General features: G+C 38.9%; 1 protein-coding gene across 1 annotated transcript in view; it reads left to right on the top strand.

The window, feature by feature from the left end:
- The window catches only part of ttn.1 (titin, tandem duplicate 1), a 685,821-nt gene that overhangs the window by 347,500 nt on the left and 318,604 nt on the right, over window positions 1–19,717 (top strand). The window contains exons 56-65 of the mRNA XM_041201521.1: window positions 3,331–3,591; window positions 4,881–5,144; window positions 5,731–5,991; window positions 6,128–6,388; window positions 6,550–6,810; window positions 6,923–7,064; window positions 7,169–7,337; window positions 7,474–7,705; window positions 12,002–12,286; window positions 12,726–12,851. Coding sequence (XP_041057455.1) covers window positions 3,331–3,591; window positions 4,881–5,144; window positions 5,731–5,991; window positions 6,128–6,388; window positions 6,550–6,810; window positions 6,923–7,064; window positions 7,169–7,337; window positions 7,474–7,705; window positions 12,002–12,286; window positions 12,726–12,851 — 2,262 coding nt within the window. The remainder of the gene's footprint in view (window positions 1–3,330; window positions 3,592–4,880; window positions 5,145–5,730; window positions 5,992–6,127; window positions 6,389–6,549; window positions 6,811–6,922; window positions 7,065–7,168; window positions 7,338–7,473; window positions 7,706–12,001; window positions 12,287–12,725; window positions 12,852–19,717) is intronic.

Here is a 19,717-nt window from a genome sequence, read left to right as displayed (position 1 = left end):
AGCAATTAATTTGTTATTTTTCTTTCTTATGCTCAAATATCCAGCGCTTGAAATGCTGTTTCTAACATAAAACATTACAAAATACATATTTCACAATTGTATGCTTAACTGGCTTTAGTTCCTTTTAATATTTTCATTACTCCTTTATACTTCAAATATCTCAGCGCCTCCTGAGAAGCCTGATATTATAGTTTCTTTCTCTGTCCACATAGAGAGCCTACCTGCTTTCCTTCTTGCAACCACGCAGCCCCTCAATTGACCACACTTTCAATTTTCCACATATATTTCTAAATTTTAACTCTAAAATTTAAAACCAACTTTTTATTTTCAACCTATCTGTTAACCGTTTGGCTTCCATTTCCATGACTGGTCTCATCATTGTACAATTGTGAGCATACACCTGACCTCCTATCCTAGCAGCCTCTGACATCAATTATTTCCCTGATGATGCCACAAATCATTCCAACCATAGAGGATCTGATGTGCCAATAGACTCACTTACAAAATCTAAACACCCACTCTCCCAATCTTGTTTACTGACTTGCCTGTACTCTGCCACAGTTTTACCTGCAGCAGGGAAAGCGTCAAGAGGTCCACCCATCCATGTGCCAATTAAGATCCTTAAGTAGCTTATTAATGAGCACTTAAGGGCCAACTCTGGAATTTAACCCATGGCAGATGGAGGCTGACACTAAATGTGAAGCCCGGTTTCGCTGCTTAGGCTGGTGGTGGACAAGGGGTGTGCCTCCTTTACAGGCTGCTTGTGTCCATTGGAGCCCCGACTGCAACGGTCTTCCCACCGCTGCACTTCCACTCTCCACCTGCCCTGTCCATCCCAGTTTGCCAGCCCGCTTGCCCCCGCGCACCTCCCCACCTCCCCTCGCTAGGGCCTACCTACCCTCCTCCCCACACACTCATCTTCACACCTGACTTCATCAACGACCACCATTGGGGACTGGATGTAGTCCCAGCAGTGGCAGTTGCCCCCAATGGTACAGCTGGGACCAAGGAGCTGCTACCACTTGATTGGCCAGCAGCTCTTAGAGATGAAACTTGCTCCCCTGATGAGGGCAGAAAGCCCAGCTCACGCTAACCGCTAAGTGGCTGTGGGGTGAGCCAGCCATCCCTAACTTGTTCAGTGGGAGGTGGGAACCCCACCCCCAGCAACAGATCCAACCCTCTATCTTTGATTTTGTACACCCATGAAACCCTCAAGAATGTAGGCCTAGAGTTAGGGTGGAGTGAAGACATGGCAGGATTTGTAGCTGGTGATAAGGATTTGAAAGTCACTGAGTTGGGAAGTTAATGTAAGGACAACATTGATGGGGCAGTGGGACTTAGTCGGGGGGCAGGATGTGGGCAGCAACATTTTTCACTAGTTGGAGTACCTGGAAGAAGAAGATGGGAACCTAACAAAGTGAATGTTGTATGGATATAAAGGAACACATTAAGATTACAGCACAAAAACTGATATACAGGTAGAGGCAGGCAGGTGTAAACAACTAAGTACTGGACAGTTAATAGTGATTAGAATGTGTACATTGACAGCATTCCTCTGCAAATAAGTAATTGTTGAATATGATATTGGGTTAAAACTTGAAGCAGGGTTATATTAAGTGTCAAGATTGCGTATAGTCTGGTTCAACCTGAGAGTACGGCTGGGGAGGGGAATAGAGCCGGTGGCAAAGCTGCTGAATTTGTGGTTGTGGCTTTGTTTTACTCAATATTAAGCTGCAGGAAGTAATAGCTCATCTAAGACTCGAATTTAGACAAGCACTTTGACAACACGGAGACAAATTAGGGGTTGAGAGAAATACTGGAGGAGTAGAGGCAAGTAGATGTTTCTGAGAAGCAGTCCTTATTTAAGAAGGAGGAAAAAATCAATGATGGCTACTTGGGAGATCCCAAAGAAATTTTGTGGAGAAGGGAGTACAAGCTACTACTGGATATTTGTTGGTTGGATTCAGATAGGAAGAAATGGAAACACGCAAGGGTGGTCTCATAGAGCTAGCTGACTATTGAAAGGCACTTGAGAAAGAACTGTCATCATTCATAATGAATGGAGAAAAATGAAGAGGGATAATATACCATGTTTGCATTCATTCAGAATGTCACTTTCCTTTTAAGATCATCAACTATTCAACAGGAGATTTAATCAGGATCAGAGACCCCATTTGTTAAATTTATAACAACAAGATGCAGTCACAATAAAAACAAGAAAGCAAAAAACAGCCCTCGAGACCTCACCCCACACACCGCTTACCTCCCCACACATTCCCCATGTCATGCCAAGCTATGCTCCTCTACCCAGCCCCATGGCTCTCTATAGCCTCTATGCTAACTTAGTGCCAACTCATGCCAATCAATGACCCTTTGCCTTTACACTCTCCATGCCAAATATCCCAGTAACCACCATGGGCAGATCTCGGGAGCCATGGTGAGATGAAATAAAATAAAGTTCTATATCTATTGCAGACTTCACTATTTTAAATCAAAATTCTCATTAATAAAAATCCATTCAATACATCTGCATTCCTTCAAATGCTTAATCCTTTATGAAAATAAACATTTGCTTCAAGTACTTAACCGCTAACGAAAACAAGCATTTGTATTCATAGCACCACATTACAAAGACTTAATAACTGCTTGGAGCTCTTAATCAAACTATGAACTTACAGGCTGCCCCTGTGATAATGCTCCTTGTGGAACCAATCATGCAGCACTAATCCTTTAATGACAACCTTCAGGCTTATGTAAACAGACAGCTAGTGAAATAGCAAGCAGCCACAGCAGGCTGCCTTTTAAACAAATATATAAAAGGCTTGGGGATTTAAGTGACAACTTGACCTTTCCACTGAGCTTATCCACTTTTAACATGCATTCATATCTACTCCTAACAATGCCAAAAGGGAACCTGACCTCTCCCAAAGGGCACCTGAACCCCTCCAAAAGGGTACCCTAACTCTCCAGATAACTCTGGCAGTTTTTTCTCAAATGTCTAAAGCCCACGTCCCAGTTATGAAAATAGCATCTGTTTGAAGGCAACTGCACTTTACATGTGCAACTGCCCCCTGTGAACCTCGGATGTGTAACTACACTCTGTGCACCGGCCCCCCCCCCCCCCCACCCCCCAGCCCAATGGTGAAAATGGTGGGTGCTAGGTTCAGGGGCAGGATTTCCGGAATCAGGACTGCGTGCCATTTTTGCTGAGGAGCCTTTATTTTGGGCCTGTAACATCAATGTGTGTGTGTACAGATATAGCTAATTGTTATGTGATGGCGTTTGGTTTTCTTTGGTTTGCTTCATTCCAGTATTTTTATACATCCATAGGTGGTGCTATCAGCAGACCTCTTAAGGACCAGACGGTAGCTGAATCACAACCAACTATCTTTGAATGTGTAGTTGCTAATGCAGACTCTGAGGGAATATGGTCAAAGGATGGCAAACCAATAAGCTTCAGTAATATTATCCGAAGTGAAGTAGATGGAGTTACTAGGCGCCTTGTAATTGATATCACTAAATCAGAAGATGCAGCTGAATACTCATACCAAGTTGCAAACTCCAAGACATCTGCCAAACTGAAGGTTGAAGGTCAGTATCACAAATAAAAAACAAAATACATTTATGTTTAGACACATAGCTGAAGAACAAGATTGTGACTAGTCATGCTTCATTTGAGAATTAATAAATTCATATAAATAGAAATGATAAAATATAATTGCCGTATTATTTAGCTGTTAATGGAAAAATACTTTACCTCCATTATTAGAACATAAATACTTAGAAATGTTAGAACTGGATTCTATTTAAATGTGAAAAGATAATTATTTAATTTGTGTCAAGTAATGCACAGTCTGTTTCAAAGCAGTGACATGTTGAGGATTGACATGATGCTAATAAGGGGAGTTTGTTTCTATCTGCCTTAGAACACACTTCAAAATTAATCATACAGCTTGACAAAAGAATGATGCTAGAATTTAATACGTGTTAATAAAAGAGAGTATCCTAATATTTTTATATTACACATACAAAGTAGATGAACAGTCGAATATCTAGCTAGTTCTGTGATTAAGGAAAACTAATCATTGAAAATGTGTTATAAACTATTACAATTAAATAAATTGGATGTCCTTTATTCCCAGTGCATAATTTTAGTTTGAAAAACATGATTTTAATGAAAATTACTCTCAAAATAATGCTATAACAGAATGAACTAGGGAAAAGTAGAGTAGCTAGTTTATTACTTTCATTTGAAAGACCTTTGTCTTTTTACTTCTATGTTACTGGGAAAACTGACCATTTTACTGGTCCCCAAAGATTAGGTGTGATATTGTTCCAGAAAATTAAAATGTTGCTGTTTTTTAATAGCGATTATTGGAAACTTAGAAGGTAGTTTAATAGTCCCCATTATATTATATAAGATGCCTTTCTCTGGAATTGATTAGAAACATCTTACTATTGAAAATTTAAATTCATTGGATGATTTTAGACTTAAGAACATCTTTTTTAAGGAGTATATTATAGCAGCAATATAAATAATTAGTCCCATTACTCTACACCAAGGTGAAAAATTAGAAATTTGTCATCATTTGGTGTGTAATAAGAAATGGCATTCTTGCTCCATGGGTTTTGTGCAATGTGCCTGTGTGTGACAATATTGTTGTAAAGCACCTGAATAAAAATCTGTGCCACAGCATGAGGAAGTAGCCAGGCAGATTAGAAGATGAATCAATTGCACAATAACACTTGACCTTGCAAAACAGTTCAGTGCTACTGAGAAGTAGTACTTTTCCCTTTCTTCAGGTAATTGATGAGCTGAGTAATGTAAAATTAAGGTTGCATTGTAAATAAATAATATTCATAAAATTGTTGTCATAAAGCTGTCAAGACAAAGAAAACTTTGAAGAATCAGACAGTCACAGAAACTCAAGATGCAGTCTTTACCTTGGAGCTTACACACCCTGATGTGACCGGAGCCCAGTGGATTAGGAATGGGGAAGAAATCAAACCGAGTGACAAGTATGAGATTACTGTTGATGGAGTCACACACACTCTAAAAATTAAGAAGTGTGTGGTTTCAGATGAATCTGTGTACAGCTTCAAACTTGGCAGAGTGTCAGCCAATGCCAGACTTCATGTGGAGGGTAAATTGCGAAATTTGTATTTTTTATTGCTTAACAATACAGTTTATTAAATACACAATTACCATAGGCTGGAATTCCTTAAAAAAAAAGTCTGAAACTATTTTAACTCAGCTAATAAGTACTGATGTATTCTTGTGTTATGTATTTTAAATATTTTTTATAGGAACACTGTGCAGGCTTGCAGAATTGCCAAGCAAATATTAATATCTTGGCTAGTTCAACTAAAAAAGTATATTATTTTTGGCATACATGATGCATACAGGACAACCAATGACAAAGCTTGATATAATTTGAGTATCAGCTCAACACATTTAACATAATGTGAAGGCCTGAATAAAATATTGTGTAAATAAATGGAGTACAAATAATCCATTAAACAATAACAAAATACTAATTTATCATGAACTATTTTGTTAATATTTGTTAACTATAAATTAAATTGCACACCACTTATTTAAATGCTAAAGTTATTAAACTGAAAACGTATTCATATTCTTTCTTTATCTCATTATCAATTGCTGTGTCATCTAAAATGTTTATTTGATTATGCAGAACTTAAAACAATGTTTTGGTTTTATTTTATTAGTTATCAAAGTAATTAAGAAACCAAAGGATATCACTGCCATGGAAAATGCCACAGCTACTTTTGAATTAAGCGTGTCACATGACAATGTGCCAGTAAAATGGATGTTCAACAATGTGGAACTTAAGACAAGTAACAAGTGTAAATTAATTTCGCAAAGGAAAGTTCACAAACTCGTATTGGAGGATGTCACTCCAGCACAAGTTGGCGAGTATTCAGCCATTATTGGACAACTTGAATGCAAAGCAAAACTTTATGTTGAATGTGAGTGCATAATTATATATTCTACTAGTGATAATACATTACAAAATATCAATTTAAATATAAAATCAAAAATTCCATCATCCAAAAGATATTATCTATTTTCCGCATTCTAATTTTTAAAAATTTATTTATTAAGCTGTACACATCACCAAGACAATGAAGAATATTGAAGTTCCGGAGACAAAAAATGCAACCTTTCAGTGTGAAGTGTCTCATTTCAATGTCCCGGCCACATGGTTGAAAAATGGTGTGGAAATAGAAATGAGTGATAAGTTCAAAGTAGTTGTGCAAGGCAAACTCCACCAGCTGATTATAATGAACACAAGCAATGAGGACTCTGCAGAGTATACCTTCATCTGTGGAAATAATAAAGTGTCGGCTACTTTGACAGTAAAACGTAAGATTTCCTCATTCATATAGACTTTGTATACCCATAACTTTAAGTTGGTCTTACATAATTACAGGTATAAACAACTAAGCACCAAACAGTTAATAATGATTAGAACATGGACATTGACAACATTCTTCTGCAACTAAACAAATGTTTTCTTTCTCTAGCAATTTTAATAACATCTATGCTAAAGGATATGAATGCACAAGAGAAAGACACAATTACCTTTGAAGTAACAGTTAATTACGAAGGTATTACTTATAAATGGCTCAAAAATGGTAAAGAAATCAAATCAACGGAGAGAACCCAAATAAAGACCAAGCAATTAACACACATACTTTCAATCCGAAATATTCACTTTGGTGATGCGGCAGAGTACAGTTTTGTTGCTGGATCAGCTTCATCTGCAGCAACTTTATATGTGGAAGGTAATTAATGAAGCCATTTATTTGTGCTTTTGTTTAGATAGCATAATTAACTGTAAAATTGCATGTTTAATGTGTGCTGTACAGTGTATAATCAGCATGCTCCCTTCTATAGCTCGGCACATTGAATTTAGGAAACACATCAAAGATATCAAAATCACTGAGAAGAAGAAAGCCACCTTTGAGTGTGAAGTTTCAGAACTGAACATTGAAGTACAGTGGATGAAAGATGGTGTGGCACTTGAGCCTTCTGACAGGTACGTATCTGTTCTACATGACATTTGATAAATCTATTTTCTGTGCTAAATATTTCTCAAAGCTAAATATACAATTGCACTTAAATTTCCTTGCTTTTTTCCAGAATTAAGATGCATGATGACAAACTTATCCATCGTCTCATCATTCCTGTTACAAAAATGTCTGATGCTGGCCAGTATGCAGCAGTAGCAGGTGGAAATATGTCTACTGCTAATTTGTATGTGGAAGCACGACACATTGTGATTTCAAAACCTATTGATACAGATATTCAGGTATAATGTATTCTTTTTTTATTTAAAACCAATAACTTCTACAAGTAACAACATATAAATTGAAAACAGAACAAAGAACCAATAGTTTTGCACTTTACTTACATTATCTTAACAAAAAAAAATTTCCTGTAATCAGATCATTGAGAAAAAGAAAGCAGTATTTGAATTTCAAGTCGATGAAGACGATGTTGAGGCTCAGTGGCTCAAGGATGGAATTGAGATCAACTTTCAGTCTGAAGAAAGATATAGATATATAATCCAAAGACGGGTACATCGCATGACCATTACTGAAACAAAAGTTTCTGATTCTGGAGAATACACCTTTGTTGCTGGCAGGAATCGAAGTTCTGTGACTCTTTATGTTAATGGTACGTACAAGAGCAAAAACAGCTACTTGCTAATATTTAGTGCCTTTGAATAGAAAAAAAAATTCCAAGTGCTTCACAGGGTGTAATCAGGCCAAAATGTATGCTGAACCAAAGCAGGAGATATTAGGAGAATTGAGTAAAAGCTTTGTTAAAAAGGTGGATTTTAAGGAAGGTCTAAAAGAAGAAAGAAGTGGAGAGTTTGGGAAGAAAATTCCAAAACTTGGGACCGAGGTGGCTGAAGGCTAAGCCATTGATGGTGGGGTGAATGGACGGGAGGATGACCAGAGCCTGGAGAATGCTTAAGTTTGGGATCGAGGATGCTGGTGGGGGTGTTGGAAGACAATATAGGTTATTAATAAATTAAATAAGATAATTAGATTTTTTTACTGGAGTCTTGGGAGAAGCCTATGTAGAACACTACAGGAGTGAGCTGCCCTTGTTGTTAGACAGGATACAGACAACAGAGTTTTGAATGAGTTGGTTCACATACAGTGGAGAATGGGAAAGCATTGGCACAGTTGAGTTTGAAGGCGACAAAGACATAGAGAAGGGTTTCAACAACAGATGGGCTAAAGCAGGGGCAAGTGCAGAGGCATTCAACATTAAGAAGATTGTAGCAGGTAGTTTTTGTGATGATAGTGTAGGCGGGATCCAGCCTCCTTTCCCGAGACCCCGGGTTGATCTGGCTTTCGCGTGGGGCAGCTGCCCTCTTAACTACAGCTCAGACCAGGTCTCAGGTCAGGATAAATAACTCAGGACGTCCATTGGATTCTCGAACAAGATGGTTTATTCAAGCTTGTACAAGCATATGCAGGGAAAGCAGCCTCTTAATCCATCTGTCTGCCGTAATTACAAAGTTTCGTAACTTATATACTTTTTCTTATCACAATACATTTGAGTATATTTGAATATATCCACTCGGTAACTGACACACTGGTGCCATGTTAAAACTATCCTATTGAATGCATAAACATGCGATTCTGCTAACCAATTATTCTGAAGGGTGTATACATAATTATATTATCCAATCAAAATTAAAACATGTACGCAAGACCTTGGTTCTCACAACTCAAGACTGATGGTGTTTCATCAAAGACCCTTCTGTCCATTGTATGTTTTCCAATATCTAAGCTAAAACCATCTGCCCCTTCCCAATCTGAGAGATGAGTATACCTAAATTAACTTTATGTTATGTTTTATCTCCAGTCCAGCTCTCAAGGCTTCAACACACCATTTTACCACTTGAATGGTTCTGTCTGTGCCTAGATATTAGCTCAACTCTTGAAACTTTGTAAATCACACAAAACTCAAAGCTCCTTTGTGTGCAATGTCCACCTGCTTACACTCAGCAGTCAATATGTTCAGCATTCATGTCTACCTGGAGATTTTAGGGCTTTCAGTAAATTCTTAGTGTTTTCTTTTAGCATTTTTAATTTTCCCCTAACAGTAGGATATAGGATTGCATGTTCAGCACAAATAGAGTGAATAGGTTGAATAGGATGCCAAGATTGTAAACAGTTTGGTTCAACTTAAGTTATTGGCTAACGTAGGAAGTGTAATCAGTGACTAGAATAGGGAGTTCTGAATTGGGTTAAGGTGATGGTTTCAGTATTGTTAATTTTGGAAAAACTGTGGCTCATCCAAGGCTGCATGTTGGATAAACAGTCAGGCAGCAGGAATGCAGTACAGCTTTCAAGAGAAGTGATTGCAAGTTTGAGCTAGGCATCATCAGTGAACACATAGATGCTGATGCCTTTTCTTCAGATGATGTTGCCAAGAGATAATGTAAATAAGGAATCGGGGCAGTCACGGATTGATGCTTTTGTGACCCAGAGGCAATGTATGGGGGCAGGAAGAGAAGTTGTTGCTGAAGATGCTAACAATGATTAGATAGGCAGGAGTATACTCGAATGAGGGCAGATCCACTGAGCTAGACAACAGACAGGAAGTGTTAGAGGACAATATGTCAATGGCAGCAGAGGGGTCAAGGAGCACTAGGAGGGATAGATCATGGTCACAAAGAATGTCATTAGTGTCTTTGGTTAGAGCCATTATACTGCTCTAGCAAAAGACAGAAAGTTGACTCAAACATGGATTAGTAGAAAGATAGGTGCAGATTTAGGAGGTGAGAACGTTTTCAAGAACTTTGGAAGGAAAAGGAGTATTGGCGAAGCAATAGTTTGCACGGACAGAGGAATTCAGCAGGATTTTTGATATGAGAGCGAGGATAATGATGGCAATTTTCAAAAGATGTGGGATTATAACTGAGCGAATGATCTATCTATAATATCAGCTGCCACGACGTCAGGATTAGTTTCATGAATGGGATAAGCTCAGAGAGGGCATGGCAAGATATAGGTTAGAAATAGAAAGCAACAGGAGCTCAGATTTAGGGAAGGAGAATCTTATGTATCTTGGCTTCCTGGGCAACAGAAAGGGAGGGAAATGACAGGAAATTAAGCAAATGGTCTCAATCTCAACAGCAAAGGAGTTGGCATAAAAGTGCAATTGGAAGTAACTTGGGAAAGAATTTTATCCAGGGCAGATGCAGAAGGAGGTGAGTAGGAGAATGTGGATGGTGAGGGATACAGGGAAGTGATTGATGACAGCCTTGCTTTGAGCTAAAGAATGGGCGAGGCCATAATAGATAGTGAGCTATTTGTTAATTTTTAATCTTTCATGTGGGCATCGCTGGCTAGGCCAGCATTTATTACCCATGAAGGGGGATATTTTGGTAAGAAATTAGAGGTAGAACTTAGGTGGGTGTTAGAGGACAAGCACTTTAAAAGAGAGGAAGGAGGTTTGGAACAAAGTGAGATGTTCAAAGGGGAAGAGATAATTGAGATATCATGGTGCAATTGGCAGATATGGGCTGCAATGCCATTTCAGCAGTGTGGGATGGTAGATGGTAGAACTTATAGACAAGCAAGGAGGCTTTAGTAAAGGGCATGGTGTTACCGTCTGAAATCCAAGTTTCTGTCAAAGGCAGGATATCAACGTGATCAGCCATAATAAGATTGTTTGTTAAAAAGGAACTTTTCACATATGAATGGATATTCTGATGGGTAACTCAGCAAGCTGCTGTGATCATTGATCACCTGACTGTCTACTCACCTCACTCACCCCGAGTGGGATGGGAAGGATGTTTCTGAAATTAGTTCTTAGTGTTGAGAAGGCCAATGATAACAGATGATGGAACAATTGGAATTGCTGCTCTTAAGGAGCCAGAAGTGGGTGCCTCAGGAACCACTTTATAGTAGTATTGGAAAAACCAGATGAAAGGTTTAAATTTTCTCAATTCTTTAATTCAACTTCGGTGGAAAGATGTGGAAGGGAAATGAGAGGCACTGGATCAGCTTTTTATTTTACTCATGCTTCAGTTTGCTTTCTTTTGACTTGAATAGAATGGAAAATAGGGTACGGTGTAATGCATAATGAGCTGACTGTCCATTAACACCTGTTTAGATCTGTAGGCTGACTTTCAGTCAAAGTAAACTGGAAATGGGGACTAGTTCCTATTCTTGACCCTGCACACCCTTGGAGATTTTCAATGCTCAATTCAATTGAAGGGCAGGGAGTGGGCTCACCATCCAATTAGGGATGGCGAGCCTGCTCCCAATGCTGGAGGGCCAGTGGGGTTGGCCCTCCAGCATTCAATGATTGGTTGCTCCACCGGCTGAGGTGGCATTTGCCGATCTGAAGATGGAGATTGCGAAGATGAGTGAAGGTAAGCTTTTTCTTACTTTTTAAAAAGCCACAGCTGCTGAGCCATGTTTCTGGAGGGACGGCTGTGGCCCACTGGCTGTTATTGGTCTTACATGTGGGGATCCATTACGTGATCCATTAATAAGCCCCATGATTAACAATAATAGGCCTCAATTGAGCAGCAGGCAGCCGATCTGTTCCCAAGACTGCATCGTTCAAAATGGCTCTGGGTCGAGTTCATGGCAGCAGTCAACGGCACCAAATTGCATGCCTACCTGCCTCCGATCCGGACTCCAACCTGATTTAAAAACCCACTCCCTGTCAAAGTCGAATTTCAGCCCACTATTCCCAATAAGAAACAGTATCCAAGAAAATCTTAATTTTTTTCAATCAATTGTTCAGGAAGTGAAAAACTTGAATGTAGTTAACTAAAGTTAAATATTCAGTTTTAATTCTTCAGTTCAGTCCCTCAGCAAATGGAATCATTCCTAGGAAGAATATACATGGCTATCTGACAGTTGACTACAAAAAATAATTACTATTTGGAAATGAAAAGCTAAAGTTTAGTCTTCTTTTCTGTTGTTACTTCAGTTTGCGAGCCGCCTTCTTTCATGGTGGAGCTGGAACCATGCGCTGTGAAAGCCGGAGAACCTGCTCGATTCTGTGGTGTAATAACTGGCACACCAAAATTAGAAGTATCTTGGTTCAAAGATGGCCAAAAACTTTCCTCAGGATTTAAGCGCAAGTTACTTCATGATGAGAATCAATACACTTTGTTACTGATTGAAGCATTCCCTGAAGATGCAGGCACCTACACTTGTGAAGCAAGAAATGAAGTTGGGGTAGCTGTTAGTGGTGCTTCACTTGATGTTGAAGGTACAACTAATGTAATTAATTTATTTGCATGTTAAGTGCTTTGGTATATATAATCATTGTGTGATAGGTACTGTCTGTTCTTAGTTATGTACTGGTATGGGTGAGATAAAATTGGTCTTTAGTTATGATGTTGTATGAGTGATAGCAAATAGCCAGCCCATTTTGAAAGCAATGAAAATTGCACCTTTGGTTGTTCTTTTGTTCACCTACTGTAGGTGTCTAACGTAGCCCTGGGAACTTTCTGTAAATAACAGTTGACTTGAGGTTCTGTGCAATTTTACCATACAATGAACATAAGTCATCTATTAAAATATTTTGTTAAACTTATGCTATATATTAATGCATCCATGGTTTTTCTTTTACTTTGCATTATTTTCAAATAACCATTTTGTTAAGCTAAGATGTGCAAAACATTTTATGAATTATTTATTAATTACAGTTCCAGAAGTTGTCTCTCCTGAGGTAGAGGTACCTGTTTATCCACCTACCATCATAAGTCCAATACAGGATACTTCTACTGCAGAAGGAAAATCTGCTCAGTTTCAGTGTCGTGTTACTGGAACAGGTGCGTTCCATATTTATATTTCAGTTTCATCTTTTCTTTTATTTCAGTTTTCTGCTTCCACCTCTGAAGAATTTTCTTTTGCTGTGGTACGGTTCCAAAGTTACATGCAGCATTCTTACATTGTTCCCATTCAGCCATTCTATATATATGGGCCCAGCTATTTCACCATAGTTGGTATCACAACTGAGCTTACTGTGCTCACATGATATTTATACAATGGAAACATAAACAACTTTATGGCTCAGAAGGAGAAAGAAATATTGTAGAAAGTTAGAGGACTAAAAGCTGACAAATCTTCTGGAGCTGATGGCCTATATGCTAGTATTCTAAAAGAGGTATCGGCAGAGATGTGCTGTTACGATTTTTCAAAATTCCCTAGGTTCTAGAATGTTCTCAGTGGATTGGAAGTTAACAAGTGTAATTCAGCTATTCGAGAAAGGAGGGAGAGAGAAATCAAAGAACTACAGGCCAGTTAGCCTGACCTCAGCTGTTGGCAAAATGCTGGAATCTGTTATTAAGGAAGTCTTAACAATGCACATATAAAATCATGGTATGATCAGACAAGGTCAGCATAGTTTTGCAAAAGAAAAATTGTGTTTGGAAAATTTGTTAGAGTTTTTTGAGGATGTAACAGATAAAAGAGAACCAGTAGATGTAGCATAGTTGGATTTCCAAAAGGCATTCAATAAGGTGACACACACAAAAGTTTAATACACAAGCTAATGGTTCATGGAGTTGGGGGTAATATGTTAGCATGGATGGAGAATTGATTAACAGATGGCAAGCAGAGAGTAGGGATAAGTGGGGCATTTTCAAGGTGACAGAATATGGCTAGTGGAATGACACAAGGATCAGTGCTGGGGCCTTAGCTATTTACAATCTATATTCATGACTTATACAAGTCAACCAAGAATAATGGGTGGGATTTTACTGCCCCAACCGACCGAAGTCAATGGACCTTTTGCTTGTCCGTCACGTTTTCTGTCCCGCCTACGACGATTCCCGCAGCGGCAGGACCTGAAAATCCCGCCCAATGTATCTAAGTTTGCTAACAATACAAAGCTTTGTGGAAGTATAAGAGGCTGCAAAGAGATGTAGACGGGTTGAGTGGGCAGCAAGCTGGCAGATGGAGTATAATGTGGGGAAGTGTGAGATAATTCACTTTGGTAGTAAGAATAGAAAAGCAGAATATTTTTTGAAAGGTGTGAAATTTGTAAATGTAGTATAGGGAACACAGAAACTTAGCATGCAGGTACAGCAAACAATTAGGAAGGCAAATGGCTTGTTGGCCTTTATTCTTGTATTCCAATCCCCTTGCAGTAAAGAAGTCTTGCCACAATTGTACGGGGCTTTGGTGGAACCACACCTGGAGCACTCTATGCAGGTTTGGTCTCTGTGTTTAAGGAAGGATACACCTGCATTGGAGGCAGTGCAGCTTGATTGGTCCCTTAGATGGGAGTGTTGTCCTGTGATAAGAGGCTGAATAAATTGGGCCTATACTCCCAAGAATTTAGAATTATGAAAGGCAATCTCATTGAAATATACAAGATTCTGAAGGGGTTGACAGAATAGACACTGTGAGGTTCTTTCCCCTAGCTGGGGCACGTCTCAGAAAAAGGAGTCAATCATTTAGGACTGAAATGTGGAGAAATTTCTTCACTTACAAGGGTTGTAAATCTTTAGAATTCTCTATTTTTGAATATATTTATGGCTGAGATAGAAAGACAGATTTTTGACCTTTCAGGGAATCAAGGAATATGGGGAGTGTGTGGGAAAGTGGAGTTAATGCCAGTGATCAGCAATGACCATTTTGAATGATGGATCAGTGGCCGTATGTTCTACTCCTTTTTATTTATGTTCTTTTATAGGCCATTCAGATCTTTGTGCAGCTTCCTGCTATTTGACACAATGGAAAATCCATGTTCCCTGCAATTGTATATTTTGTTTGCATTAGACCTTTAAACATGCATAATTGCTTGGCTTAGTTGAGTTCTTCAAGTGTGGATGCAAGTGTATATCTGGCCACGATGTTTAGAGGCTATTTGATGTGTCATACTGTTTCTGGAAATGAATAATGGGGAATGGTTGGAGCTTCATTTATGAATCACTTTGTACTTTTATTCTGTGAACTTTATGTAACATGTTTTAGTAATTGGTTGGGAGATAAGTGATGGAGATTTGGGATAAAGGAAACATTCTCTGATTGTTTGACGTCTCAAGTGATGTTTCAAGGATTTTTCCTGGGACCTCAGCTTTTCACCATTTATTAATGACTTGGATGAAGGAATTGCGAGTTATATATTCAAGTTTGCAGATGACACTAAGTTAGGAGGCACAGTATGTTGTGTAAAGTGTTTTATAAAGTGACATGCACTAAGTGAGTACAAAACAAAAACAGAATTACCTGGAAAAACTCAGCAGGTCTGGCAGCATCGGCGGAGAAGAAAAGAGTTGACGTTTCGAGTCCTCATGACCCACCAACAGAAGGGTTCTGTTGAAGGGTCATGAGGACTCGAAACGTCAACTCTTTTCTTCTCCGCCGATGCTGCCAGATCTGCTGAGTTTTTCCAGGTAATTCTGTTTTTGTTTTGGATTTCCAGCATCCGCAGTTTTTTGTTTTTATTTTTGCACTAAGTGAGTGTTCAAAGCTATGACCACTGTGATGGAGTTCAGTGTGCGGAAGTGAGAAATCATCTACTTTGAATCTGAAAGAGACAAATTGGAACATATTTTAATGATGAGGGACTAGGAGTTGTGAGGGAGTGAAGAAATGTAGGCTTCCATGTACACAAATCATAGATGCACAGGAATAATCAGCGATCAAAAAGGCTAATGGAATGTTAACTTTTATTTCAGAGAATTAGAATCATAGAAATATAGAAACTTCAAGCCTTGAAGGAGGTGATTTGGCGTGTTGTGCCCATACTGACTCTTTCAAAGGGCAGTCCCACCTCCTCACTTTCCGCCAATAACCCTGGAAGTTTCTATCCTCAAGTAGCTGTTCAACTTCCTTTTAAACATTTTTATGGAATCAACTTCTAGCACTTTTTCAGGTGGAGTGATCCAGATCCTGACAACTCTGAAAAACATTCTTCTCATCTTCCCTCTAAATCTTTGCCAGTTATTTTAAATCCATGACCTCTGGTTATTGACTCAGTCACCAGAAGGAATAATTTTTTTCTATTCACTCTAAACTCTCATTATCTTAAAACTTTTATTAGGTCACTTCTTAACCTTCTATGTTTCAAGGAAAACAATCATTACTTTTCCAACTTTATTTCATTACTAAAGTCCTTCATCCCTGGTAACATCCTGATAAATCTACTCATGGGCCCGAATTTTCAGCTTGATGGGTGGGCATGATCGGCGGGCCCAGGAACAATCGGGAAATAGACCGCCGACCTCAATCGGCCCCCGACCGTGATTTCACACTGGCTGGCCAATTAATGGCCAGCCAGCGTGAAACGCGCGCTGAAAAGCTCAGTGCTGCCGGGGTAGGGGCGGCAGGAGGGCGGGCAATGATGTTTTTCTGTGGGTGTGAGCGAGTGCTGAGAGAAAGCAACTCTCTGCCTCAGGGAGCTGCAGACCTGAAAACCATGAAATGAAGTTTTGAAAATCAGAAAAAAATCATAGATGCACAGGAATAATCAGCGATCAAAAAGGCTAATGGAATCACAATCAGGCACCTGAATATATAGATGATAAAAATGCTGTCCATTAATTTTTATTTTTATTTTACTTAATAACAGAAACCTCACCCTGCCATTGGATGAGGTTTCATGAAAAATGCAACCTCGGTCGTCCACCAACCGTAAGGTTGAACGGACCATGAAAAATCAGAGACAGTTGCGCTGTTAATGGGCTTAATTGCCCTCTTAATTGTCAGCGGGCACGCTTCTGACTTTTGCCCACACCCGCTGAGCGAAATATCACGCAAGCTCAGGTTTACATTGGGACGCTCGCTCAAAGTCTTCTGGTGCAATTTTACGTCCGATCGGGTTGGGCATGCGCCCTCCCACAGAATGTAAAATTCTGACCATAGCCTTTCTGCCTGGAATTGTCTACAGTACTCTAGTTGAAGCCTAATCTTTTTAGTCCATATTCTCTATTTCTATTCTGTCCATAACTTCACTCTCCTTTTCTAGTGTAACCTTCACAGCATCTGCTTCCTTTGTGAAAAGGTGCAAAGTACTCATTTAACACTTTAGCATGTACTTACTAGACCCAACGTTTCTCTAGTTAACCTCTTACACTTTATATATTCGTGAAATGCTTTAGGGTTCAAATTAGTCTTGCCTGCTACCTTATTCTATCTTTGTCTCCTGTATTAACTTTTTCAATTTCCTGTTGCACTTTACATAATCTTCCTAGTGATTAACTGAATCTTGCTTCTGGCATGTGTCAAAAGCCTTTTTACATTTTAACTTTTCTTCCATTCAAGTGCATTAACTTTGGATGCATTACTTCTTTCTTGAAAAGAATATGCTTAGTTTGTAACTGAACTCTCTCTTTCCTTCATTGCTCCATCACTGCTTTGCCCTGGATTGCCTTTTCCAATCTACCTGTGCAATGTCCCTTCTTAAATCACTGCAATTAGCTCCTCAGTTGAGCCCTTGTAGCTTAAATAGTTTTTGGACTCATTCCATAATTACTTTAAACCAAATTATGTTGTGGTCACTATTAGCTAGATGCTTTTTACTGTAACAAACTGCAGTTGCTCTACTTAATTTCCCTGAACCAGATCCAACAGTACAAAGGTTGAAATACAAAATTAAAGAAGTGATGCTTCTACTGTACAGAACCTTGTCGGCTTTGGATAAAAAATTCAGGAAAGATGTATTGACCTAGAAGCGGGGGAAACAACATGGATTCAATGCAATTATACCAGGGCTTCAAAGGTTGAAACATGAAGACAGATTGCATATACTTAGTTTGTGTTCTCTTGAGTTCAGAATGTTGAAGAGTTCTTATGACCTGAAATACAGTAGCTGAAAGGTTGGTGGAATCAGATTCCAGAGGAAATTCCAAAAGGCTATCGGAAATGTATTTGAAGATAATTGATTTTTAGGGTTATGCAGGGAAAGGTGGAGTTGGGACTAAATTGTACAGCTCTTTCAAAGAGCCAGAACAGGCATGATGGGTTGAACAGCTCCCTACTGTGCTGTAAGATTCTGTGATTCCATGATCTAATTGAGATAAAACAATAACGAAATTTGATAAGAGTTGGTATAGAGAAAGTATTTCCTCTGCTGTAGTAATCCAGAAAAAAGTAGTATAAACTAGACTATTTATCACAAATAGGATAGTGCAAATCTGGGATTCTCTCTCCTGGAACAGGTTTTGGATGCAGAATCAAAACTCAGATCGATACATTTTTGTTAGGTAACAGTATCATTGGATATGGAGTAAAAGGTGGGTAACTGGAATTGAGGTACAGATCAGCCATAATCTAACTGAATGGCAACCAGGCTCAGGGGGCTGAATGACTTATTCCTATTCTTACGTTCTTACCTGTGGCCATAAAAAATGATTTTGTGGGAATTGGAGGAAGGAGCTGCACTGACTGTGTGATATTTCTTTTTATTTCAAGTGTTATTGAGCAGGTGTATTGTCAGGGAATGGAGTGCTCCTGCTCTTTTGTAGGGAAACACATGTCTATGCTCAGAAAAAGACCAGATGAATAACTTTAACATTTGTCAAGGGAACTTGTAGTCAGCACAGACCTGGCAATATTCTCCATTCCTAAGTGGAATGGACTATCAATATTCAGCAATAAGGACAGAGGTAGAAAAAAATCTTTTATTCAAAAGCAAAAATAAAGTGGTTTCTTGGCAATACTTGTCTGCCCCTCAAGATAGAAAATGTAACAAAATGATGGCTTTGAATGTCCTAACATCAGGTTTTACACCAAATGCTATTTGGGAATTTGAGTTCTAACATTTATTTTAGTGAAATTTATATTCCTGTGCCCTCTTAGGTGGAAATACCATAGAGCCCTAATAATCTAAGTGTGGACATGACAAAGTCTTGTATGCACCAGGTATAGAGCCAGAAATCCCTCTTTGCTTTCCCTACAGCCAGCTCTGACTACTTGCACAGTTTTAATGAGTTTTCAACAAGTACCCTCAGGCCCTTCTCTCAGCTTGCAATTTATTACTTAAATTTGACAATTCTATATTCATTATAGATAGAAGAACTTTCATTATAAAGATTTAAAATACATAATTAGTACACTATCAATCCAGCTCATATAGCTGGAGGCCAAATTTTATTTACTAGTGCTCCTGTGTAGTACCTTGGGACGTTTTACCACATTAAAGGCACTATATAAATACCAGGGCTGCAAAATTTGGCTCTGTAGCACCAGTAATTTTGGAACTCCGAATATTGGTTTTATTAATAAAATTAGATCCATGGCATTTCTGCACAATCTGGTGTGTTGCATACCAAATACCAAGTTGATAAGTATAATAGGGCGTATGTGAGCCAGAAATATGCAGAGTAAGCAGATCATGATGTTAGTCAGCATGTAACACTGATTTAGCACCAGATGTGCCATTTTGGGCCTCACTAATTTTATTCATGCCCTTTCTTAAAGACACATAGCTGAACATGTGTTCAGCAGCATGAGAGATAGCCCCCCGCCCCAATGTTATTTAAAGATCATTAACATCTTACAGGTCAATTGCTACTGGCTTTGTTTGAGTTTCTGGAAGAGCTTAGTGTCTGGAGGAGTTGATAACAGTTGGTAAAGTCTGTAGTGATGGGGCTGCACATGGGTCAGGTATTACTTGTGATTGCAAGGGTTCTGAGCACATTATTTTCTCCCTGCCATGGTGCTATAGTAGCAGTCTCCTTGGGCAGCA

Source organism: Carcharodon carcharias, chromosome 12 (assembly GCF_017639515.1).
Source record: "Carcharodon carcharias isolate sCarCar2 chromosome 12, sCarCar2.pri, whole genome shotgun sequence".
NCBI lineage: Eukaryota > Metazoa > Chordata > Chondrichthyes > Lamniformes > Lamnidae > Carcharodon > Carcharodon carcharias.
The sequence above is the reverse complement of the archived record's forward strand: the minus strand, read 5'-3'. Positions and strand labels throughout refer to the sequence as shown.